This window comes from Scomber scombrus, chromosome 1 (assembly GCF_963691925.1).
Source record: "Scomber scombrus chromosome 1, fScoSco1.1, whole genome shotgun sequence".
NCBI lineage: Eukaryota > Metazoa > Chordata > Actinopteri > Scombriformes > Scombridae > Scomber > Scomber scombrus.
The window spans coordinates 19,362,587-19,388,257 of record NC_084970.1 but is presented as its reverse complement, the minus strand read 5'-3'; the positions used below and the strand labels follow the sequence as shown (position 1 = coordinate 19,388,257).

General features: G+C 39.9%; 1 protein-coding gene across 1 annotated transcript; it reads right to left on the bottom strand.

Annotated features, from left to right (window-relative positions):
* Positions 1-310: 310 nt before the first annotated feature.
* Positions 311-25,155, bottom strand: mtmr10 (myotubularin related protein 10). The gene is made up of 16 exons (XM_062422588.1): positions 24,620-25,155; positions 22,399-22,459; positions 12,204-12,340; positions 11,622-11,694; positions 10,659-10,801; positions 8,382-8,475; positions 8,090-8,237; positions 7,328-7,415; positions 7,015-7,103; positions 6,599-6,729; positions 6,385-6,454; positions 5,805-5,875; positions 5,284-5,456; positions 5,003-5,173; positions 4,440-4,622; positions 311-3,576 (listed from the first exon to the last, which is right to left on the bottom strand). Exons 1-16 carry the CDS (start codon positions 24,674-24,676, stop codon positions 2,959-2,961), a joined length of 2,307 nt encoding a protein of 768 aa, XP_062278572.1. The 5' UTR covers positions 24,677-25,155; the 3' UTR covers positions 311-2,958.
* Positions 25,156-25,671: the final 516 nt, after the last annotated feature.

Below are 25,671 nucleotides of genomic sequence, written 5' to 3'. Positions count from 1 at the left end.
CCCCGTTAGACTTAGATTTTGAGACAAAGTTGATGCCTTTAGTCCAGGCTAAAGACTAAACTGTGGGGTAACCATCCAGCATAAATTTAATTCGATACCTCAGTGACTTTAAATAACCACCAATAATGTTTATCAGGAGAGCTGTGTGGAGAGGATCAACAGCAGTTCCATATCTCATGGCATGAATTATAACATACTGGATGGGAGGTGGGCTTATACGTCAAAAAGAACAGACAAAATCAGTGAATTCTTGTCCATGGATGGATTTTCAGGGGCTCGCTCCATATGAAACAAAAGACAGAACACAACCTCATTTGAAAAATAATGTATTGATTGGTTACTGGTACACATTTAAGCCTAATTTTCTGTTAGGAAAAACAGCTTCAGTGCAGTACCTCTGACTTTATCAGGTTACAGAGTTGATAAAAAACCATCAGAATTAGAAAACTAAAATAAGTCAACAGGATTTAGAATATAGTTACAAAATGGTCAATCTTCCCAAAAAGAAGGCACAGGGGATGTAGAGCAGCGACTGCATCCCTCTCAGAGTACATTTGCATAACTGAATAAATACATCTGCTGCTAATCAATATCAAACTGTGCCCCAGTGGAAGCACAGTCGTCATACAATTACAGCAGAGTGCAACGGTGTGAATTAGTGGAAGAACACAGCATATAAATATCTCTCCATAAAATATAAAGACTAAATCAAAGATAAAAGTTATTTAGTACCATGAATCAAAAATATTAATTGGAAGATTTCAAGCATATACAGTATTTATATCTGCCAAAATGATATTCAACAACCACCTTAAAACAAACTAACCTATATATGGAGTAAAATGTGCAATTGTTAGCATTTAGGAGAGCAGGCCCTGCACTCACATTATACACATGTATACTAAAAACACCTGAAACTAGTTATTGCCAAAGAATCGCCAGTTTTCCTGTGTATCATTGGAAAATGGTCAGTCTACCATCTAAGGATCAATGTTTCTGTGTAACAGTGGGATAGATATTAACTCTGTCCAGTGGTGTAATATTTAACATAACAAAGGGCTTTAGTAATAAATGCTGTATTGTTATTTTAAGACATCAAAACATTACACAGTGCTAGTTCCTCACCATTTTTTAAATGAGGCACTGCATGACTGATCCGTTTCCCCTGACGTGTCTCAAACCAGTCCCTAGTCTAGGAAGTGGTAAACATCTCAAGGAGACCTTTTTAAAGGATATCCCACGCCGAAATCATCCAAGCACACTGGACAATAGGAAATTCCCTGATTGCATCATAAACACTCATAAGCATCACCATCCTGACAGGAAGTACAGTAACTTCACTGCATGTTTTCTGTTATATTGTTCCTGTAAGCGGAGTTGAATTATGTGGAAAAACTAAAATAAATGTTTCTTAAAAAATGTAAGTACTGCTAAAGCTAGTAAAGTATGTGTAACAGTGTATACAGTTAAAAATGTCATTCTTTCAAAACCTTTCACTTTCTTACACTGCGCAGCTTGTGGCGAGTTATTTCATTTCAAAATGTCAGAACACAGTTTATTCATGTGTTATGTAAGACTTTCTAATCCAGATGTTTTAATGGTGTTGTTTTCTCATGTACTGTCTGGAAACTGCATCCCTTGTCACTGACCCATCACCATCATGTTTACTGGATCAGTAACTTGTGCCTGAGATCCAGCTAACCACATACTACACTCGGGACTGGTTTGAGTCATAGCCCTCGTCTTTCCCTTTGCTTTCAAATATTCATCCATTCAGCTCTCGTTAATCTGAACAGTTTCTTCTCCGCCTTACCAGAAGGCCTCTATAAAAGTTCGAAGAAACCTCTTCAAAAGAAAGAGGAAGTATCTACCACAGATTGAAGTCCTCACAGCTCAACTTTCCCCTCTAAGTATCACCTGAAGTGTGATGCTAAAAATATAGGCCCTTATAACTCTGCTTCAAAAATAGAGGAAATCTACAAAGTGAGACCCTGAATTCACACTATTTGCTACCTACAGTGAAACTGAAACCCAACCATGAAAATATGGGCACTTGGAGCAAATAGCATTAAGTTTGTGCAAGGAAAAAAACAAAAGCCCAACCCCATTACATTCAACCAGGCCAGATCCTTTTTTTGTTTCTACCACATAGTAGAATCATGTTAGCAGTGTTATTTTCTGTTCCTCTTTCTGAAATAAAAAAAGATCAGGTAAAATATTACATTGTCAATTACAAGCACAAACAAATGTAGTACTTGGAAATCAGTATTCAGTGAAATGCATCATTGTTGCTGCAATAAAATCTGGCATTTTCTAAATTCAAGTGTCGCCATTTACATGAAATCTTTCAGTTCCATTACAGTTGGGAAGTCATACTGACCAATGAGATTTCAAAGAAATGACAACTAAACTGATACCATTAATGCCACACACATACTTTGTTAAATTCCAATTATAGCTGAAACATGTGCAGTGAATTATAGGGAGCTCTCACCCTAGCCACAACTATATTAAAATCTCCAAAAAGCAACAAACTCAGCAAAAAAAAAGAGCAGTTAGTTTAGCTGAATAATGAGAAAGACCTTAGCTAAAGAGAAGAAAATACATTAAAATGCTGTAAGTATGAGGATCTTTCACAGTAAGACGAGACATCACAGTAACAACTCGCTGGCCAATAAAGAGGATGTGCTTCAGCAATTGTGAATTCCTCAACTGTAACGGACAATGATGATTCAGTCCGATAGGTGGCACTTCAGTTTAGAAATGACCTCATTTCATTGCAGCACCAATGGTGAACATTCTAGCTTATAAATCAAAAATTAGAAATACAAAGTTTAATTTTTCTATTAATGAATTGGCTTCTCAATATTTAAGGAAGAGGTAATAGAAAATAAAATTATTAATTGATAAAGAAACTTATGCTGGGCTCAGAAAAGTGAGCCCTAAAGCCACATGTCCTCAGAGAGTGTCATTAGCGAGAGTCTCTGTAGAGAGCCAGATCTTCGCCCCATTCAGAAATTTGCTAATGGGAGTCCCATGGATAGTGCGGCGGCACAGGTTTCCCATTGGAGTGAAAGGAAAAGAGGAAGTAAGGAAGTCTGGAGGAGTAGGGGGGTCAAGTGGGGAGGTGGCCTTAAAATACATCCTCCTTTGATCGGAGGGTGGCCCGCATGGGCTGGGGACTGGTGTGCTCCCCGGACTGGGTCCCTTATACTGCCTGAGGTGGCTCTGAAGTATCTCAATTTCATCGACCAGTTGGGAGAGCTTGTGATAAGCAGTGATAGAGCCTCCTTTGGGAATGCAGGCTTCAGGAACCCAACGTAGAAAGAAGAGCTTCCAGAGAGCCACGTGTGAAGGTATAAGCAGGGGAATCAGGAGGCCCTGCTGGTCAGCGGGCCGAGAGAACCAGTCCCTGAAGAAGCGCTCAGATGGGCTCTCCAACACCTCTTTTACCGGTGAGAATTCTGACCTTAACTCTGACAACAGAGAGCCCCGCCGAGTCAACTGTTCTTCTCCGCCCTTCAGTCCATTACGCATAGATGCAGGGGTTCCTCGCAAAGTGGAACTGTAGGTCTTCTGTTGGAGAAAACACAGCAATAGACTGTTTCACTTTACATGAAAAAGTAGATCTGTGACAGGTTGCAGAAGCAGGATGAGGTGCCAAAATTCACTCTTTCCAGGTTCTTAATTAGTGCATCTGCATGTGCACTGTCAAATCCTCTTTATCCTGATATCTCCAACTTCAGAAAAATCAATGATTTATTTTCTGTGTAATAATTCACATTCTATGTGCTTTTTGAAGTTGCTGATGACACCACCAAATTGCCCATAAAAATCTCAGCAGTAAAAACTGCTGACTGGTTGGATTACGCCTGTTAAACATTTACTACATCAGATACTGTAGGTATCTAAACATGTTTAACACTGTAACACCTTCGAGACCTTCATGTAGTTATAAGAAGACAGAGGATTGAGCTGAACTATTTTAAATACCTACATATCATTACTGATTTTAATCTGACCTGAGGTTACATAACTGCTTTTGCAATGTAGTTTTTCTTCTTTTATTAAAAAAAAGGTAGATTGCACAAATTATAGTATTTAATCGTTTTTCCTACTTAACTTTAGAAAAAAAAATCATGAAAAAGTGACAAAAGCAATAAGAAAAGAGAAAACAGTGATACATTTCCTTGCACACTAACAACTGGCTACATATTCAGCGACCCATGAATTGAATAAACTTTAAAACAAACAATCAAAAGAGATGGGTGGTCATGAAGAGTGAACACGAGTAGACCCTGAGCCTTTCATTCAACATGGCTTAAACTGCAATTTTAAAGTGTTTGTAATATATCCAAAGTATAAAGTAGATAGGATACACATAAAGCAACATCCTGCTAATTGTCCTATGAACTTGTGAAGCTGAGTGTCTTTCGTACCTTTGTGCGTCTGAAGGTTTTCACTTCCCCATTCTGAACACAGGCGGCTCCTTTGCCTATGTACATGGGGTTGTTAAAGAGGGTTTGGTCTTTGATGGAGAACTGTTGTGACCAGTCCCAAACCGGTGGGAAATACACGACCGGGTCTTCCCCTTGAGGGATGGCTTTATTCTTGGCAAAGTCCTGTAAAATTAAAACAAGGTGATTCTTGCTCTGTACTTGTGAATAGTATTACTCAGAAAACATTGTTGTACACTATGAAAAAACTTCCAGACTCCACATTAAAATACTGAACACATCATTTGCTTTTTTCAGTTTTTGGTTACTTCCCTGACCACAAGCTGAATGTTCTCATATCTGCGCGCATTATGTTGAGCTCTTTCCTGCCAAATATCTGACACACACAGAAGGAAATCATAGTCTCCGACATGAAATAGTACCACAAAAACATGTTAGGTTGTTAGATGCTGTCACCTGGAGTTATAGCCTGTTTTTTATTTTGTCTACACACCTTCCCATTACCTGTCCAAACTTTTGAGTGGTACAGTTTATGCATCACTCACCATCAAGTGCTGAGCCCGCTGTTTAGGAGAATTGAAGAGGAAAGTACTGAAGAGCGGGACCCACATGCTATCACTCAAGACTGTCAGATAGGTCTCTGTGAACTCGAACGCTGCAGGATACTGGTTCATCATCTGCCACACGCAGTCCAGGAAAAGCATGAACAGCGGGGACTTCACCAAGGAAACAGAGAGAAACAAACAACAACAACCTGCATTAGTATCTTGGCAAATCCATGAGGTCAATTCATCTGGCACTGGCTTATTTTCAGTCAGACAAATACCTCCACTTTGTCATTCTTTTTTAAGTGGTTGCATCTATCCAAGAAGCGATGGCCTGCCATCACCCACTCCTTTTGCACCAAGCTCTGAAATCCGACAAGGCTGCGATAGTGAGGGTCCAACATGAGCTGCACCAAGGAGGACACCACACAGTTCAGGTCTCGGTCTTCTTCCTCTGTACAGGTGTAGAAATAGAAACCAAAAACATAAATCAACAAGCTGTTTGCAAGATAAGCAGGTTCAAGGTTGGTCTGATTATATGTTAATGGATCCAATGTGACCACAATATTGTTGAAGTATTTGGCTGGTGTGCAACATTCATATTTCAAGCCAAATATTAAACAATATCACAAATGATGAATAAAATCAAAAGTCACCACAAAAATGACAACAACTAATAATTGGAAGAGTAAAGAAAAAACAATACTACTCGCTATGTTTGGTTTGAAACTGTGAGGTGGGACTTTTAAAAGGCTTTGGGGACTGATGAGTGATTAAGACAACTTATAAAAGAGGAAATTACCTTGGAGAATGACTGAAGCATTCTTCCCATCCAGGTAGTAAACCATCTCAGCTGAAAGCTTCAGAAACGCCCTGGGGTCATAAACAGAGCATAAAAAAACTGAACAAGCTCAGCATTCATAACTTGATGCAAGTGGCCTGGCAAGATATAAAAGTTATTATTTTTAACAGTAATTTTCAGTCCTCATGGACTAATTAGTGATTGGAAGAACAGATTATTGTAGTATGTTGCTGCCCAGCACACAATGGTCACATTATAACTAGACCAAAGATTTCAAGGCTGAAAAATCATCTTGTTAACTGGTCTCACAAATAAGTTTATGCCAAAAATATAAAGATATTACACATGAGTCATTTGAGTTTTTATTGTGATCATGTTCATATTACTACAGTGCTGAAGACAGTATTAATAAAATACACAACCAAAACAATACAACAGGCATTTCATCCATCTTACAAAATATGAAATATGAAGGATCACATTCACATGATGCAGCAGTTGTTAATTTAGCTCTCTGTAAACTATCAGGACACTGGTAGTTTACTAAGTACTATCATGCAGTGTCAGGTGGTTTACATACCTGACGTACTCCAGCCATCGTGAGTTTTCGATGGAAGAAAGCCACCTCTCCTCAGACTCCTCAAAAGGATCTGCACACAATCAAAACAGTCAAACACTTTGCCTATAAAAGTGTCCATTTCCACTGGAAAGAAATGTTCACTGAGTGCTTACAGAGGTTTAGTACTTGCAGTGGTTACCTACGATTACTGTTAAAAAGGTATGATGAAGCTCACCTATGACACAGATCTGCTTGACTTTATAAAAAGCACTCTGGATGTCCTGGATATTAGGCAGACACTTGTCGAGATCTGACTTGATGACTTCACTGCGCTGTGGGTGGCTTTTTGTTATGGCGGTAAAGACTCTACAACAACAAAATACAGACATAAATGACTGGAAATATAGATCCCCTCAAACCTTGTGTAGCAACATCTCAGCAACACATCAGTTGTATATTCACAACATTAGCATGGACAGCTAAATAATTAAAAAACTGGACTATAAAATGTATGTTTAAAATTATTCTGTCAAATCATGCTGAGACTTTTTGAACTGCTGGCTGCTACTGAATTGAAGTGTTGAGGAGAGAGTAGAAACAGCACAGTCAACACATGCTTGGCATATGAATGAAAAGAGGAGTCTGTACTACCTCTGATCAATCTTCTTCTGCTGCATTGGGTCATTTATGCAGGCCGTGCGGACCAGAGCGCTCCCATTAGGGTGATTCCAGCACCAGAGCTAGACAGAAAAAATGTAGATAAAGCAGACAGGAATCAGTGATAAAATGGTAGGAATGCTCTGACCCATTGAATTAGATGCCTGCTGAAATCAGCAGTTAACGATTACAAATGACTCCATTGGTTGTCCTTTCAGGTCTAATGACAATTAAAGGGGTAACTGAAAAATATTCCAATGCAATATTTGACAAACTTAATGAGAGATATCAGTGATTAGGTACTCACAGGGATGCGATTATCAGTGAAGAAAATTGAGTACTGCTTTAGATCCTGATCTGCCAGAGAAACTGGAACCACAATGTGCTCTGGAAGACTAAGAAATGTTAAAGACTGACATTAGACAGGGATCAAACAGAAAACATTATAATATGCATTTTCATGTTTCCCCAACTATGCTCATTCACGTAACCATATGCATCTTTTTTATGAGAATATAAGTGTGTTGCTTCAAGCTGTGACACCATAATATGGTACTAATGTTAATAATGAATCCCTGGTATGATGTAAATGAATTATTAGCATTGTATCAGTTCATAGTCTCTGTCTCATGGTGAGTATCTTTAGCGGTGTGTTTATTTTCTTTGGATGAAGAAGAACTGAATCAGAGTATACAGTAATGATTGTTTTAGAGTCTCCAGACCCATGTCATGTGTACGATTTGGTGCAACCTACTATTATGTAATTCTGAGTCTTTTTTTCAAATTCCACATAAAACACTGCACAATCCTTGCTGAAACCCACCATGATGTCACCACTGAACTCAAATGAATAGCATGTATTGTCAAATAGAGACCTGCATATTACTTTGAGACATTTGCCAGTTTTTCCCCTGACAAGCCACTCATGAAGTGAGCAAAAAAGGGCATACAGTGTAAATATACTGTCTTGCCAAAACATACCAAGTATGAATTAAGGGTGCAATTTTCAGTGTCTGTAATGTCTAAAGGCCAGCAACCCCCATCATAAGTTACAACATGTGCTCAAGACCTTGATGAGATGGCATAACTCTCATTGATGGAGCACACCCTCCACTCTGAAGCACCCGTCCGCTTGATCTCTCGATCCCAGTCAGATGGACGGTCAAAAATGGGGGTGAGTAATCCTCCCCGTGGGGTGGAGCCGTTGACTCGTTGCTCTAGAGATGCAGATACACTTAAGAATTATTTTTGGTGCATATTTGTTAATGCAGAGAAATAATAGTTTGTCAAATTTGGAATAGCTCATTCTGAGGTTTTAATTAACAGGAAAGCTTTGAAAATATTGTATGTTCTATGTGTACCTTTAGATTCATGGTATCGCCGCCCTTGATACTCAAAGCCAAACAGCAGTTGAAGATCAGCTGGATGGGTGTAATGGGCAATAGCAAGGCAAACCTAAAATAAAAAGAAGAAACAGAAAGAAGAACAGAAGAAACTTTTATAGGACATATACTATTCAGCTACTCAACTCAGGTTCACTAAGAGTGCTAAAATGAGCTCCGAGGCATGTTCTTTAACCACATGAACACAAGAACAAGCTGAACCTGGGGAAGCAAACGTTTAACAGACAGCCAACTGCTCTGGGTTTACAGAACTGAATCGTTCTGTGGCTGGATCAGAGTCACACAAAGCAGTCCATTCAGTAGTAAAGCTGTGAATAACACGAGGAGACACCAAAAAAGAGTGTGTGCGTGTGTGTGTGTAGACAAGGCTGTTCCCAACTCTGTAATTTCCTATGGCAAAATAAGCTATTATATATTGGCTTAATTCCATATGTCACAAAGAAAAAAAAAAGAACTGAGCCCTGTTTTAGGTGCAGACTGTAATTACATACATGGTGTCCATAAATAAACTCACAAGGAGTGAGCGAGGACAGACCCAGTTCTATTTTAGTGCTCTGTGGACAAATGAAATATTTCATATTCTGTTGTAAGTGGGGTACACAAAATAAAATGTTAATATTACATTTTTATATAAATTAAATTAGCCTGTAAACACAGACTTGAAACACTGGCAATGACTACCTGCTCAACACAGTGTAATGATGTATTGTTGTTGATCGCCAAATGCGCTGCAGGTATGTGCTACAGAGCTCCAAAACCTACACAAAAATTGCTCCCAGATGACTTGGAAGGAGATCAGACGTGCAACTGTGTACATTCACATGCACACTGTAGAGATATATACAGCTGTCTAACTCTAATGGGCCATGTAGTCAGCCTGCAGTGAGCAAGGAGCTCCTGAAGACCCTCAAGCACATAATACATATTCAAATGTATTTCCAGTTCAGATTCTACAGTGTTTTTACAACATATCTTCACTTACAGTGTGAGAAAAGGCTGAATGTTTATTTTGCTGCTGTTTGCTGTCAAATTCAAGCAGTCACATGTTCCCACGGCCTGGCAGGTTCGGTTCAAGGTAACAACTTCCCTGTTTTGTTTTCTTTTTTGTCCTATCACTGGTTGCCAAAATTAGCTGAACGACCTGAAAGGCTTGCTAAGTCAAGTCAAGCCTACTGCCAGTTAACAGCTCAACCTACTACAAAACTGACTTTTAGCTTATTTTAATGTGAATGCCTTCACGTGGTTGATCACTGTATCTGTATTTTATTAATTATTTACTTCAATTTCCCTTGTTTGCACCTAAAGACATAAATATGTTGGGTTTGAGATATTTAGTCAAAAACATTTGTGAAATTCATCAACATCGCCCATCCTCAGTTAAAAACCTGCCATTTTAATAATGACTGTTATAAAAACGATTCCTCATACTGGCCACTAAACTGAGCTCTAATTTGAAGAATGAAACATCTGTCCCTCCGACCTCTCTGTGCAGGAGATGAGTCAGAGTCACGCTGCCAGTTGTTCCTACAATCAGGATCATTCTCAATTTCCTTTGACTTGAATGAACATTGTTTTCAGTGTCTTTATTGTTTGGCTAATGGCCACACTGAATATGCTTTTAGAGAAGTTAGTCACGTCCATTCAGATGGAGGGTGAGAGAGTCGCACTTCAAAGTTTGCATGGTATAAATACCCTTGTCACTGAGGAAGTGGTTGTAGCAGTGAAACATTGTGTTTGTGTGTGTTATGAGAAGGAAAGGAAAAGTTTTGTCAGCAACAGGGAACTGAGTAAAAGGAATGGCCAAAACTGAGCAATTAGACACTTGTAGTTATGGCTTAAACAGACCGCTTAAAGCCACTATGTGTAGATTTGTTTAACGGTATCATAGCATCCTTCAAATCTTTGCGAATATTCTATGCAGAAAAAAAAAATCCAGTGGCAAAATAAAACTATGAACATTGATGTGACCAAGTGTTTCTTGGTGTGTTTTTTTCTGCCCATTAGCCTAGCATCTTTTGGTCGGATGTGTGGAGGTTAGCAGCATGGTTATATGGTCAGAATATTATTTGTCACTTCGTTACCACTTCCACTAATTAATTTCATTAAGCACATGGGCTTTAAGTTGTTGAGAGTCTGACAAGCATTAAACAGATATTTTTAAAAAGTCACTCCAAGAAGACCACCATCATCATATCACCATTACTGGACTAGGTATAAAACTTGAGTATCACTCACCTTTTTGGCACTCTCAGGCCCAGCCTCACCAAAGCAGAACCTTATGATGCGCAAGTCTTTGCAATACAGGATGAGCTCAGTGGGGTTGAATTTCAGCTTCTGGTTTGAGCCCAACACTTTTTTCTTCCCCTTTGTATCATTCACTGAGAGGAACAAACAAAAACAATGAGCAGAAAGTTTCAAGTAACCCCAAAGTTTAAAAGATATTAAAGAAAAATTCAAAGCATCCTCTGTGGACACAACAGGCAACTAGAGGTTTTGGGTCAACTAGAACACACTCATCACTTATCTCAGTAAAGGCTGCATAATTGTCTTTTGAGTTTTACGAAAGACAAAACATACTTCTGTGTGATTTACTCATGTTAACACTAACACTCGGGCCTTATCTCATTCACACTGGACAAATCCCATAATGATTATGTTGTCGTTAACAGCCCATTTCAAACAGGTCAGAAACAAGCTGGCTACAACAGGCATCGTGCTTCATCACTGCAACACAACAGACTTTGCTCTGGGCAGTTGCCCTTGCAGTGTCAGCAATCGACAGCAATGAGATATCTAAACAAGGATAATCCCATCTAGGCTGCTCTGCCACTAAACACTGCCTAAGCTGTGACATCACTTGTTATCAGATTGCTGACCAGGAGAGAACAACAGATGAGACCAGGCACCCATACTGTCAAAGATTAATGAGGAGTAGACTAGTAGACATCTAATTATCATGTGAAATTACTGAATTAAGATATGTGATGTTAGCACTAAAACAGATGACTGGTGAATGATTTAATCAACAGAGTTTGATCAACATCTGCTGGGTATGCTTGCAAAAGTTGTAGTATTAGCAAGCTTTAATTTGTTCAGTATTTGTACGTTATTAACAATATGGGATACTTAGACAAAATTCTATGCTAAAAGTTTGCACTCTGGTAAAGTGAAAATTGACATTTTTCAGTTCAGATTTACCTGTTACCACTTGCTCTAAACAGGTCAGGGGGATATCATGCACTCCAAGCAGCAGGTGGGACAGCTGGGCCTTCTGTAGCAAGAGCAAAACAATAAAAATAGTAAGTTCAACATGTTATAGGCTAGTCCATGCATATGCATAACCCACTTAAACACTGTATCCAATACTGGCTGACAGACTGATATAATGTGCTTCGGCCGAGCAGTGATCATCAAGCTGTATTTTATTATCACGACCACAATCTGTAGCATGGCCGGAAATGACGTCTGTTCTTTCACTTCTTGCGCGACATCACTGACAATGTCAAGCAGGAAAGTACACAAGTTTTCCTTCCTCTTTGCCAGATGCACTGTGCATACAAAAGTGGCACATACAAGTATGTAAGCTATTCAGCAGTGTGCTGGTGCCACTAATAGATTTCACACATTGAAAAAGTCACAATTGTACTCACAGGTTATAAAACTTCAACACTGTTAATAACTGAATGACCACTGAATGTGGTTTTTATAATATATTTTAAATACTAATGATAAAAAAAAACAACAACACAGTGTTTCAAAACCTTATAGGTGCACAAATACCTGTTTAGGTGATGCATCTTGAGGGATAAAGGAGACCTTAAAGTTGGTACATATCAACTTCCCCCAAAGGTCATCTTGGCTGCTTTCAGCGCTGATGCATTTCCTCACAAAGTTCACCTCATTAACTACTATCTCTCCTGGGGACAAACAAAAAAAAGAAAAAGGGTTGGGTGAAACAGTTTACTGGTACAGTTCAATGAACCATGCAGAAAATGAGTATTAGAAACACAAAGTGAAATAAATGACTTAAGTACTTTCTCTATATTGCAATGAATTTAGAGGCATCCTGTTGCGAAGCTGAAACGTGGTTTGAGCAATCCTTTTTTTTGTTTCCCCAAACACAGCACACTAAAACGTACTATTTATGCTTTTATTATTATAAATTTATTATTGAGCTGGTTATTTAAATATTAATTTAGAAATTATTGATGTTAAATAACAAATATTAAAATATGTGGTTTCCGGAAAAAGAAGCATTATAACAGTAATCATTCGTCTTATTCAATCAGAACTATAATGATGTGCAATAAAGCTGACTGTGGACCCTGGTTGTGTTTATTTTTTAAATCCTCGATTGTCTGGTTTCTGAGTTGTTCATGATTTAACAAAATTAATTTAACAAGGTCGACAATTTTGACACTGTTACTTTCATTTTCCTTTCTACCATCATGCTCACTGTTTTTACTTCATACATGTAACCATTTAAACACACAATAAGTAGTTAAAACAAACATGCTTTAGTCTTGTGGACGGGGGTTTAGTGACAGTTCGTCAAATACAGCAATAAATACTGACACAAATCAACTAAAAATATTACTTTGAAAACATGTTGATTAAAGCTGCGTTCAGACCAAAAGCGTCTGACGCGAAAAAATCGCTTGAATCGCCTCTATCGCGCCGCTTGATCATAAATATACATTTTTGGATCATCGCTTCATTCGCGCTTGTGACGTCGGGAGAAACTCGCCGCTGATTGGATGTCGCGGCGCGATGCCGCCTGAAAAGTTCAAATTTTCCAACTTTATTCGCGCCGCTTCAGACGCTTGATTCATTCATTCATTCATTCATTCATTCATTCGCGCCGCCTGATATAAAATCGCGTGTGATCGCGCCATTTACATTCATTTTCTATGTGGACTTGCTGCTCAATTCGCGTCAGACGCTTTTGGTCTGAACGCAGCTTAAGAGAGGTAAAATGACACTTGCCCATTGATCACAAAATGATTCATATATGAATAAGAATGCTGCTATAAAAAGTTGACCATTATCGCCTATTCTTGGGATAAGGACTTAGAAGTCTTAGCATGTTTTACCCATCACATTTACAAACAAGTTCAACTCGTCTAACAGTCATTTACCTTGAATATGAACTTGCTTTATTGTAATTCCCGTTTCCTTTTGAGATTAAGGTCAACAGAAAAATGTACATTACACAATACAAAACAAAAGGATTTTAAACTCATGACAACCTTTCAGTGATTCCTCGGAAGCACAGAAGAAACATCTGCAGCCTATAGTCATTTATTCATAACTTAATGCCCTTCTGTAAGATAAGTATGGTTATAAAAAAGTCTGTGTGGCAGGACCAGAAGCTCACTGAACGAGCTGAAACTACTTTACTAAAAGATTTTGTTGGGCGGAAACCAGCAAAAAAGGACACACACACACACACACACACACACACACACACACACACACACACACACACACACACACACACACACACACACACACACACACACACACACACACACACACACACACACACACACACACACACACACACACACACACACACACACCTAAAGTTTCTATAATGACAAGTAGGACTGAACCCCCCACAGCTCTGCCACATGCAAGTCACATTGTGTTTACATCAGCATTAGGTTAACAAGGCGGCTTTCCACACACTGTTGTTTCTCTATGACATGACCCTTGCCCTTAAACATGATCGCAAAACGATTAGTGCTCAGCGTAGACAAGAATGCGGCTATAAAACCAAGAGATTTTAAAAAGATGTGAACTGGGGCGACTAGGGTGGAGTCCAACAGACAGTCACTTCAAAGCTTCCCCTCTGAGCAGCCGACAGCATTTTTTCAGCGAGTTAAAAAACAAGAAAGCTGTTCATGAGCCCCGTTTGTCTGTCCTGCTTGAAAATTGTGGACAGTGAGGGAGCTTCAAACCTCAGCTGGCAAAAATGAAAATGAATGGAAAGTTTGTTTTACCAGATATTTTAGCAGGTAGTCAATTCAAATGTTGATGTTGAGCTAAACAGAAATAGTGTTCAACAGGTTTTTAGCTGAGGAATAATCTCCATGAGAGGCTCTAACAACTACAATTAATCTATGCCTCTGGAGTATTTTAAAGACTACACCTCTATATATTCACTCTAAATAACACACCACTTAACACTATGCAAAGGGTGTGTCGAGCCACTCCCATGAGGCTCCCAGGACAACTGCTCAGACCTAAACCACAATCTATCACTGAAATGAAGGTTTTCCTGCCACTTCACTTAATGATTCAGCTACAATTAAGGCTTTGGTGACATCACGATAAAACATAGATGAACCCTAACCCTAACCCTAACCCACAGAATTTTAAGTCAACTCTTATTATAGAACTTTAAAGCTATTATTTCCTGAACAAAAGGCAGATTCCCATGACTGAGAGGACGAAACACAGTGGGGACAGAGAGGAACTGAGCTGCAAAGAGCACTTTGCACTAAGTTAACACAAACATCAATATCAGGGAGATGTTTCTAAATCCTCATGAGAGTGTGTGAACCACTGTGAGAAAACAGCCGTTTCAGCATCTGAACTCCTCACATTACCCATTGATGTCAGACAAACAATTACCAATTACCTCCTGTTAATCTTAATGAGAAAAAAAACCATGTGAACACATTTTGATAGATAATCATTTAAAATCTTAATTATTCTGTACAAGAATGTATCAGTAATTAAATGACTACTTTACTTATTGAATTGTGGCCACTGATTTTTAACTTAAAAAGTTTATTTCTGTGGAATTTTCAGAAAACTATAATTTTAATAAATGAATGTATTATCATCATAAAAGCAATAGAGTTCATTTAAACACTGGCGGTGATGGTAGTGGTACTGCACATTGGCAAGTCATTTTTTCTACATGGCATAGATTACCTTGATGTCTTGATGCATACAAATGGCAATAAATGATACAACACAACAAATCTGCACACTCCTAAGATTTGGGACAACTTGTATATTGTATTATGAGCTTCAGACTGAGTCAGATTGAAACCTGATTGCCTGAGTTGAAACACTTGTTAGACCAGTCTGATTAAACACTGCTAGCTATGTAAATAAAAATAGGACAACTTATTAAAAGACGGACTTATTGTGACGACCCCTCCCTCTGTTTTGTTTGTCATTAATTGTTTTGATGCAGGCTCCTTGCAGGTAGATGGGTGGAGCTGCTGAGATGAAATGACATGCACCTGGGCAGCCTGGGCCCAGGTTATTTAGTTGCCTCTGCATCTCTCTCTCTCTCTCTCTCTCTCTGACCTTTGCTGCATGCTTGGTTTGTGTTTGTGTTTCTTTGTTTTGTTTTAAACATCACCACACTCCACTCACTTACATCATTGCATACATTACTGACCTTACAGATTACAGATCTCTTTATCATAATGATTTTTGGGTTGTATCTTTAAATAAATGTTCGGTTTAATTTACTTTAAACTTGTGTGGTCTCCCCCTTTGTCTTGCTCTCTGAGCCAGGGCTATGACAAAATGGGGGCTCGTCGACCTATATTTAGACTTGCTATTTAGTAGATTTCAGTAGGTTTGTGCCAGGTTGTTTATCCATTTTGGACTGTGGATTGTTCAGGGTGGTAAAGTTCAAAGTTGCCACTCTGATTTGTTACTGGTGCATTTGTGGGAGATTCACACATGTATGATTGATTTTGAGATTTTTTGGTATTTGGTTGAGGGAGACATTGTGGTTCTGTTGACTGTTTTGATTCATTGTGTTGTGTTATATATTTTCTAGATTTTCTGCTGTGAACTGGTAAGGAGAACCATGGTTTACAGGAGTTTTTCCCAGGTAGGAAAAGGGATGAATCCTGTTTAGAGGGTTCACCGTGCTCCATTCTAGGCCGGTGGTGAACGTGGGTAGAGCAAAGCTCGGGAGCATCTCAGTGGCTGTGGGAAGGTGGCCAATTGCTGGTTATTTTCTCCACTCCACTGGTTAGCGTGCATAAGTACCCCCCACATGTGACTGCCAGAAGACTAGGGTTGAGTTAGTTAGGTAAGTTTTTTTTTTGTGTGTTAGGTAAGGTTAGTGGGGAACTCTCCTTGTGAATCTTTGGTTTCTCCAAGTGCTAGTTTGCATGTAGAAATTGGGGAAATATATTGTATTGTGTTTGCTTAAACTATACCTTAAATCAGGGGTTTGATAATGGCGTCAGTGGATGAGTTTTTTCACTCTCCTTCTGATCACCTTCTCAGTCAGTACACCAAGGATCAGCTTTTGAAAATAGCTGACCATTATGATATTGAGGTAGGTGATAAACGTTTGAAAGAAAATATTAAAGCCATTTTGAAAGCAAACTTGGTGGACTCTGGAGTCCTTAAAAGGGAGGAGTTTCAGCCCAAGGTGATCAATGCAGCATTGAGTTTTGAACAACAGAAAGAGTTGTTAACAATGCAATTGGAACATGAGAAACTTAAACAACATAAGGAGCTTGAAATACAATTGGAACTTGAAAAAATGAAATTCAAAACAGAACAGACCAAATTAGAGCTGGAACAGTATAAGCTGAGTCTGATTAAGGAGGGCAAAATTAATGACAGTTCAGGCAGGGAAAGTGCGGGGTCTAGTGATTCTTTTTCTAGAGGTGATTTCAGTACAAAGTTAAGGTTGGTGCCAAATTTCAGTGAGAAGGATCCGGATACATTCTTTTGTTTGTTTGAGCGGGTTGCAGAAAGTTGTGCATGGACAGACACTGAATGTACCCTGTTGCTCCAATGTGTATTCACTGGGAAAGCACAGGAAGCATATTCTGCTTTAAGTCCAGCAGAAAGCAGAATCTATGTTAAAGTGAAGGCGGCTGTGCTAAAAGCATATGAGTTGGTACCCGAAGCCTATCGGCAACGTTTCAGGGGTTTGAGAAAGAGGGAGCACCAGACTCATGTGGAATTTGTGAGGGAGATGGTTCTCCAGTTTAATCGTTGGTGTTCGGCATCAGAAGTGGATACTTTTCAGCAACTTTACGATTTAGTGGCGCTTGAACAATTAAAAAACTGTGTCCCAGAGAGTATTGCTACATATTTAAATGAGAGAAAAGTTAAAACGCCCCAGGAAGCAGCAGTGCTGGCAGATGAATATTTTCTGACACATAGAAGTACTTTTTGTGATGACAGGGTGGCACAGAATAGTTTTTCGTCACGTGCAGGTAAAGGTTTTCTGCCACATGGGGAGTCAAGTTCGTCCAGGTTTGAGCGTAGTTGGAAGAAAGGTGATCCCAGTAAGGTTTGCAACTACTGTCAATGTAAAGGGCACTGGAAAAATGACTGTCCTGTGTTTAAAGGGAAATCAAAGTTCTCAAGTAGCACACAGTTTAAACCAGCTGCTTTGGCTGCCTCTGTTTCAACCCAGATGGCACTTCACACTCTCAGTTCCTTGGATGATCTCTGTCCGGTGGATGAATCAAAAAGGGACGAGGATGACTTTTCACCTTTTATTTCAGATGGTCAAGTCTCACTGTTCGGAGAGGAAGTGGCAGTCAGAATCCTGAGAGACACTGGGGCAAAACATAGTTTTATCTGTGAGTCTGTCCTTCCTTTCTCCTCAGAATCAAGTACGGGAGATTTCATTTTGATGCGAGGAATGGGTATGACGATTATTCCAGTGCCAGTACATAAGATGGAGTTGTCTTGTGGTTTGGTCACTGGGGAGGTGGCAGTTGGGGTGCGTCCGGCCTTGCCTGTGGAAGACATTGATATGATTCTTGGTAATGATCTGGCAGGAAGTAGAGTTTGGGCTAATGTTCCGCCACCATATGTTATCACTAAGGTTCCTGTTCTACCACCAGTACAGACAGAGGTGAAAAAAACAGTTGAGGTTGTGCCTGAGATGGAGTTGTTCCCAGTTTGTGCAATAACTCGAGCCATGGAGAAGAGAAGCGATGACGCTGCACGGCAGGAAGTTGTTAAATGTAAAGCAGTGGTTATTCCTGTGCCTCTTGAGTCTATCTCTCATGGAGAGTTAATTGAGGGACAGAAGTCTGATTCCTCTCTAAAGACACTTTTTGAGTTGGCGTCTCCTGTGGGGGACATGGGAACTGCAGTTAAGGGTTATTTCATGAAAGATGATGTCCTGGTGCGAAAATGGTGTCCACAAGCAGACAATGGTGTGGGAAAACCAATTGTACAAATTGTGGTACCTGCCAAATTTAGAGAGATGGTGATGAAAGCCTCCCATGATAATGTAGCAGGACACATGGGGGTTCAAAAAACATACCATCGGATCTTGCGTCATTTTTTTTGGCCTAGGTTGAAAAGGGATGTATCTGCTTTCATCAAGACTTGCCACACTTGCCAGTTAACGGGTAAGCCTAATCAGACTATAAGTCCGGCACCGCTGTATCCTGTACCAGCAGTAGATCAGCCGTTTGAGTATTTGATTATGGACTGTGTTGGTCCACTGCCTCCTTCCAAATCTGGCAGCAAATATCTGTTGACGGTGATGTGCCAGGCTACTAGGTATCCAGCAGCGTATCCATTGCGTTCTATCACAACAAAGTCTGTACTGAAGGCATTGTCACAGTTTATTTCTGTGTTTGGCATTCCCAAAGTGATTCAAACTGACCAAGGTTCCAACTTTCGCTCTCATCTGTTTTCACAGGTTTTGCAGCAGCTTCGGATTAAACATAACCAGGCATCAGCTTATCACCCTCAAAGTCAAGGTGCTTTAGAGCGTTTTCACCAAACTCTGAAGTCACTCTTGCGTGCTTACTGCACAGAGCTTGATCGTGATTGGGAGGAGGGTTTGCCTTGGTTGTTGCTGGCTGCAAGAGAGGTGGTGCAGGTGAGCACTGGTTTTAGTCCAAATGACCTGGTTTTTGGGCATTCTGTGCGTGGTCCTGTGGCACTTTTGCAGAGTGGTTGCCAAATGTCAGAACCACCATCAAACTTGATTGATTATGTTAATGGTTTTCGACACAGACTATATGTCGTGGGAAAAATGGCTAAACACAGGCTAGAAAAATCACAAAAGAAGATGAAATCAGTGTTTGATCGTAAAGCTAAACAACGGCAGTTCAGTCCTGGGGAACAGGTCATGTTTCTGCTACCAGTGGTAGGTTCGCCATTTCAGGCGAGGTTTGCTGGCCCGTTCACAGTTACAAAGCAAGTTTCTGAACAAAACTATGTGATTTCAATGCCAAATGGAAAATCTAGATTGTGTCATGTAAATTTGTTAAAGCCTTATTATGCCCGTAGGTCGTCATCGTCTTGCTCCCAGGAGGCCCCATCTATGAAACCTGCCTTGTGTGTGGACACGGAGATGTCTTCTACTGGGGGGGCAGCTATGGGGGAGGGGGAATGGCCGACACCTGAGGGAGTACTGCACGTACGTTTAAAAAACTCTGAGACCTTGAAGTCTTTGCCAGCAGTACTGGGCCACTTGGATGAGGGAAAACTTAATGAACTGATTTCATTGATAAATAGGTACCCAGCCCTGTTTTCAGATACGCCCTCGCAAACACATCTTATTGAACACGATATAGATGTTGGTGATGCTCAACCAATTAAACAGCGCTTTTATCGTGTTTCGCCAGACAAGAAAACACAACTGGACAAAGAGGTTCAGTACATGCTAGATAATGATCTCGCAGAGCCCTCCAACTCTAGCTGGGCATCTCCGTGTTTACTGGTGAAAAAACCTGATTTGACTTTTCGACCATGCACTGATTTCAGGAAAGTAAACAGTGTCACTAAGCCAGATTCTTTCCCTTTACCACGAATGGAGGATTGTGTGGACCAAGTAGGTGCAGCCAAGTTTGTGAGTAAATTTGACCTGTTAAAAGGATACTGGCAGGTCCCACTGTCTCCACGGGCCCAGGAGATAAGTGCGTTCATAACTCCTACTGGTTTGTATTCCTATAAGGTCATGCCTTTTGGGTTACGTAATGCTCCAGCCACTTTCCAACGGCTCATGAATATTGTGGTAGACGGGCTGGTTGGTTGTGCTGTGTACCTTGATGATGTTGTTGTGTACAGTGATACTTGGGAGGAGCATCTGCAGAGGATCACTGCATTGTTTGACAGACTGGTATGGGCACAGTTGACTGTGAATTTGGCCAAATGTGATTTTGCAAGAGCCACAGTTACCTATTTAGGTAAAGTGGTGGGACAAGGGGAGGTTCGCCCTGTTGAGCAAGACAAAGTGGAAGCCATTAAGAATTTTCCGCCTCCTAGAGCAAAGAAAGACTTGATGCGTTTCTTGGGCATGGTGGGGTACTATAGACGTTTCTGTAAGAACTTCTCATCAGTTGTGGCACCTCTTACAGATCTTCTGAAGTTGAAGGTGAAGTTTGTCTGGTCAGATAAGGCTCAAGATGCTTTTCAAAATGTTAAAGCTCTCCTCTGTTCCTCTCCTGTGTTGACAGCACCACAGTTTGATAAGCCATTTATGTTGCAGGTTGATGCCAGTCACGTGGGGGCTGGAGCGGTCCTGTTGCAGTCTGATGGTATGGGGGTAGAGAGGCCAGTTGGGTTCTTCTCAAAAAAGTTCAATTCTTACCAGCTGAACTATTCTGTTATTGAGAAAGAGGCCCTGGCATTAATTTGGGGATTACAGCATTTTGATGTGTATACTGGTTCAGGAACTCCTCTTGTAGTGTATACCGACCATAATCCCCTCACCTTCTTACGCTCCCTGCAAAATCCTAACCAGCGTTTAATGAGATGGGCACTATTTTTGCAGCCTTATCATTTGGATGTTCGCCATATTAAAGGCAGCGAAAATGTAATGGCTGATGCCCTTTCTCGTGCCTTCTAGCTGTGTATTAGGAGTACACTGTAATGTCACCATATTTCTGCCTTTGTCTGTTTTCTTTTTGGGCTGTCCAGTTCTCTCTTAAATATGCTCCTGTAGGTACCCAGGTTGCGGAGGGGGTAAGTTAGTCCTGAGGGATCGGTATAAGGCAGGTATAAGGTATGAATGTTTTCATTACTCCAACACACTGTCTAAGGTCGTGTCATTCTGTAAATATGTAAATAGTTATGACATATTGGCAGAGTACCTAGTGGGTCTCCGCTCTTATGTGGGGGGGTGTGACGACCCCTCCCTCTGTTTTGTTTGTCATTAATTGTTTTGATGCAGGCTCCTTGCAGGTAGATGGGTGGAGCTGCTGAGATGAAATGACATGCACCTGGGCAGCCTGGGCCCAGGTTATTTAGTTGCCTCTGCATCTCTCTCTCTCTCTCTCTCTCTCTGACCTTTGCTGCATGCTTGGTTTGTGTTTGTGTTTCTTTGTTTTGTTTTAAACATCACCACACTCCACTCACTTACATCATTGCATACATTACTGACCTTACAGATTACAGATCTCTTTATCATAATGATTTTTGGGTTGTATCTTTAAATAAATGTTCGGTTTAATTTACTTTAAACTTGTGTGGTCTCCCCCTTTGTCTTGCTCTCTGAGCCAGGGCTATGACACTTATCTTCCTCTGTGCTTTTACAGTCAAATCTATAGACAGTTTAAGGAAATGTAACAGACAGTGTTGCAAACAGTGCAAAGGGAAGTAACATGCTTAGTTGTCTAATTCAGAAACTTCACTCTGGAGTGTCCCAGCTCATTGCTGAGGTTGACAATTTATTGTAATATTTACATTTTAGTGTAACTGGAACAACTACTTTCATAATGTTTGCTGTCAACCTTACACCAATGTGCTGAAACGTCCATTAATTCAGCAACCAAAACCTTTGATAACTTGCTGGAGCAGATTAAACAACAGCAGCCCAAACAGACTGAGACAAGTCTACACTTAAGTCAACATTTGGTGCCCACAGGGTCTTTTTTCCCGCAACTTATTCATATAAAAGTACAACTTGACTGAATAAAATGTCAGTATGCCAAGAAGTTTGTTTCAAACTATACATTTTTTTGTATCAAACTAAATGACAATGTCAAAATAAACTTACCTGGTAGTAGCTTTGGCTCCACCTTTTTGATAGGTGGTTCAATGGTTTTCTTCACATCAGTCTAAAGAGAAAACACGAGAGGTAACAGAGTTAGGTCAACACTGGCCTGTCAGATGATTAAATAATATAGCAAAAATCCATCAGGGGCTATAAAATTACCTCTCGAATGTGCCCTGGCATTGTAAACAAAGCATGAAAACAAAATTGCTTTTAAGCGTTGGAGACTTATGATGTGGCTTGTACATTCCCAAAACACTTAAGTTCAACCAGTGGCTTTCATACCTCTATGTTGACCATCACAACAGCTGATATGATTTGATGTGGTAAATAAGACTGCATAAACAATTACCACATGCAGTAAGAAACAACAAGCCTTGTGAAAGCTCCGTTTACAAAACTAGAGGGAAATAAAGACAGCAGTCATGTGTTCTTCATGGTTGGCTTTACTCCAGCACCATAGATTTCAAGTGAATGAATGACTGAAGTGCTGACTTAAAGTATTTAAGAGCGTTTGCAGTTGCCAGTGTAGGAGTCTCTTCCATTTTTACACTGGGGGGGGGGGGGTGTATATAAAAACGGACAGCAGTTTCTACATGGTTTATTAGATGTGAAGGTAAATATCCTCAGATTAAAACTTAATGTCAGCAGTTTACTTTCCAAAAAAAAAAAAAAAAAGGCAGCTGAGAGACTTAGTAGGCTCTTATCTGTGACGCGTCCATACAAATCCATACTGAAGTCCAGATGCAGTTTTAATGATATTTATGGAAGGAAAACATTTTTAAAAAGACTGACAAGCAACTGTTGCACGAATATATCAAATAATACCTGATGTGATCCGATTGTGAGAATATAGTGATGATGAAAGACGACGGTAATGGTCAACAGAATATAGGAGCTCTACTAACTTTGTCCAAAACTCCTGCCGCCACCCAAGTGAACAGGTAAAATAAGAGGAAACCACACCCATGTGTCAATCAACGCAAGTGACGCAATGCATGCAGCCCAAACAAATATATAAACACAAGCAAAACATAGTTTGGCTCCTACACTAATAGTTATAGTTTTATATAAAATGTGGAGTACACAGCCAGAAAACAAGTTCAAACACTAGGACTGTACTGTACTTGAAAGGGTAAAAATGAAATGTTCAGTTAATTTTCTTACATAAGCAAAAGACTAGAATAGCAGGTGCTCCAACACATGACTTTGTTATAACTAAATGAAGGAGTGCCATTGAGCAGCGTCACAGTTTTCTCATCTGAGTAAAGTGAATCATCGATATTCACTCCTAAGTGTGCATCACTTGTATTTGCTACTGGCAAAATTTAAGGAAAACCATAGATGGCAATATCATGCTAATTTCAAATCAATAATACACTCATTGATGTATTTTGTAAGTAAGTGTTTACACCTGCAAGCAAAACCAAGCTAATCAATTCAAGACCATAAAGTGATGTGGTGATTATTACTTTTATTACTGTATTAATTCTATTACTTTTACATAATGTTTGTGAGTTATTTGTGTTTTGTGATTCTTTGTATGTATGCTTTTGAGTTTCATGTTGTAATGTGTGCATACATATTGTTCAGTTTTGTGATTTATTTATATACATATATATATAGTTGAGTCTGGTACAGTTTCATGTGTATTTTACTGTTGAGTTTCATGTTTTAAAAGCCCATCTAAGGGGGGGGCGGGCATTGCGAACCAGCTTAGGCTATAAATGCTGTGGTATGTGGCATAAGTTAATGCTATATATTTATTCCCATACAAATAAACATGAGATAAAAATACCCACACAGAGGATGCCTAATTATAACTGGATACTTATTCTCCTTTTTAATATGTTACATCCACCATACCAGTTTTTGATGGTCTTGTTCTTGATGTTTCAATTCTCCAAATAGTGCAGGGCAAGGACGAAAACTTCTGACGAGCCAGTGACAATTCACCTGACATGCAGACTCAAAGCAAAAGTAATGTGGTGAATGCTTCTGCATTTTATGTCGGTTATTAATATCAGAAGTGGGGCAGCTGCTTACAGATATCTTGTTTCATGATCTTAGCCACGCATCAAATAGGCCTATTAACCTTCCTTCCGCAAAAACCCTTCAACTTCAGCTCAAATCATCTCAATTAAAAACTATTATTACACAGCGTATGTGTCCATCCGCCATTAAAAGTAAACCCTGTTGTTATCAGTCAAGAGCAAACACGTACCTGCACAGGAGGAAGATAACACTTGAAGGTTGGTTTCATGGGTTTCACCGAAAACATTGTTTATGTCCGCCCTCTCGGTGCTGGTCCTGAACGGGCGACCTGGCAAAGCGCTTGGCTGCTGCCAGAGGAAAAAAAACAAGCCAAAGAGGAGCCTTCAAGAAACTTTAAGTCAACCCTTTGCTGAGTCAATCCGAGACGTCCGAGTGGAAAATATTCATCGACACAGCCTGGACGAGCGACGGCGCCCCTCCATTTCGATAAGCAATCAAGTCGCAGATTTGGGTAGTAGCTGGTGTGAAAAGTTGACAGAAGTTAATGTTGAGACGTCGGCGTTAGCTCGGTTAGCTAGCCAGCATAAAGTACTACATAAAGTTATAAACACTGCTGCCACGCAAAGATAAACCAATAAAAAAACCGTACAGGCTTCCGATGGACGTCTACATTTTCTTTCCACCTGTTACTAAAGTAGTTACGACCAGTGACTTTCTCAAAGTCTAACTAATTGAGCCAAACGCAGTACCTGATGCTGCAGAGGGCTTAACGGCCATGTTTATAAAGCGCTAAGGTCCCGCCCTACTTCCGGGCAACACTGCTCAGCTTTATTTCTGTAGTTTCTTCTTTTATCAAACTTTATGGCAAGCTGAAGCAGGAGGCTGCAGTATGCTGCCCACACTCTAAGCTGAATGGGTTTCTACGACTTTACTCAATAGTAAACGCGGATCACTTTGTCATTTGAAAGATAAAATAAGGATTATTGTGTTAGCGTTCATCCTGAGCACCACCAAATGGACTACAACTCCCATGACACGCAGAATAATGAGTCTTTAAGGCAATAACTTTATTGCACAAGATACAAAAACATAATTTCAGTTGAAAATACTAATATAATTTCTTTCATTTGACAGACTGTCTTACAACTTGATACGAATTAAACTCAGTCCATGTAAAACACACACACACACACACACACACACACACACACACACACACACACACACACACACACACACACACACACACACACACACACACACATAGACGATGTGTAAACT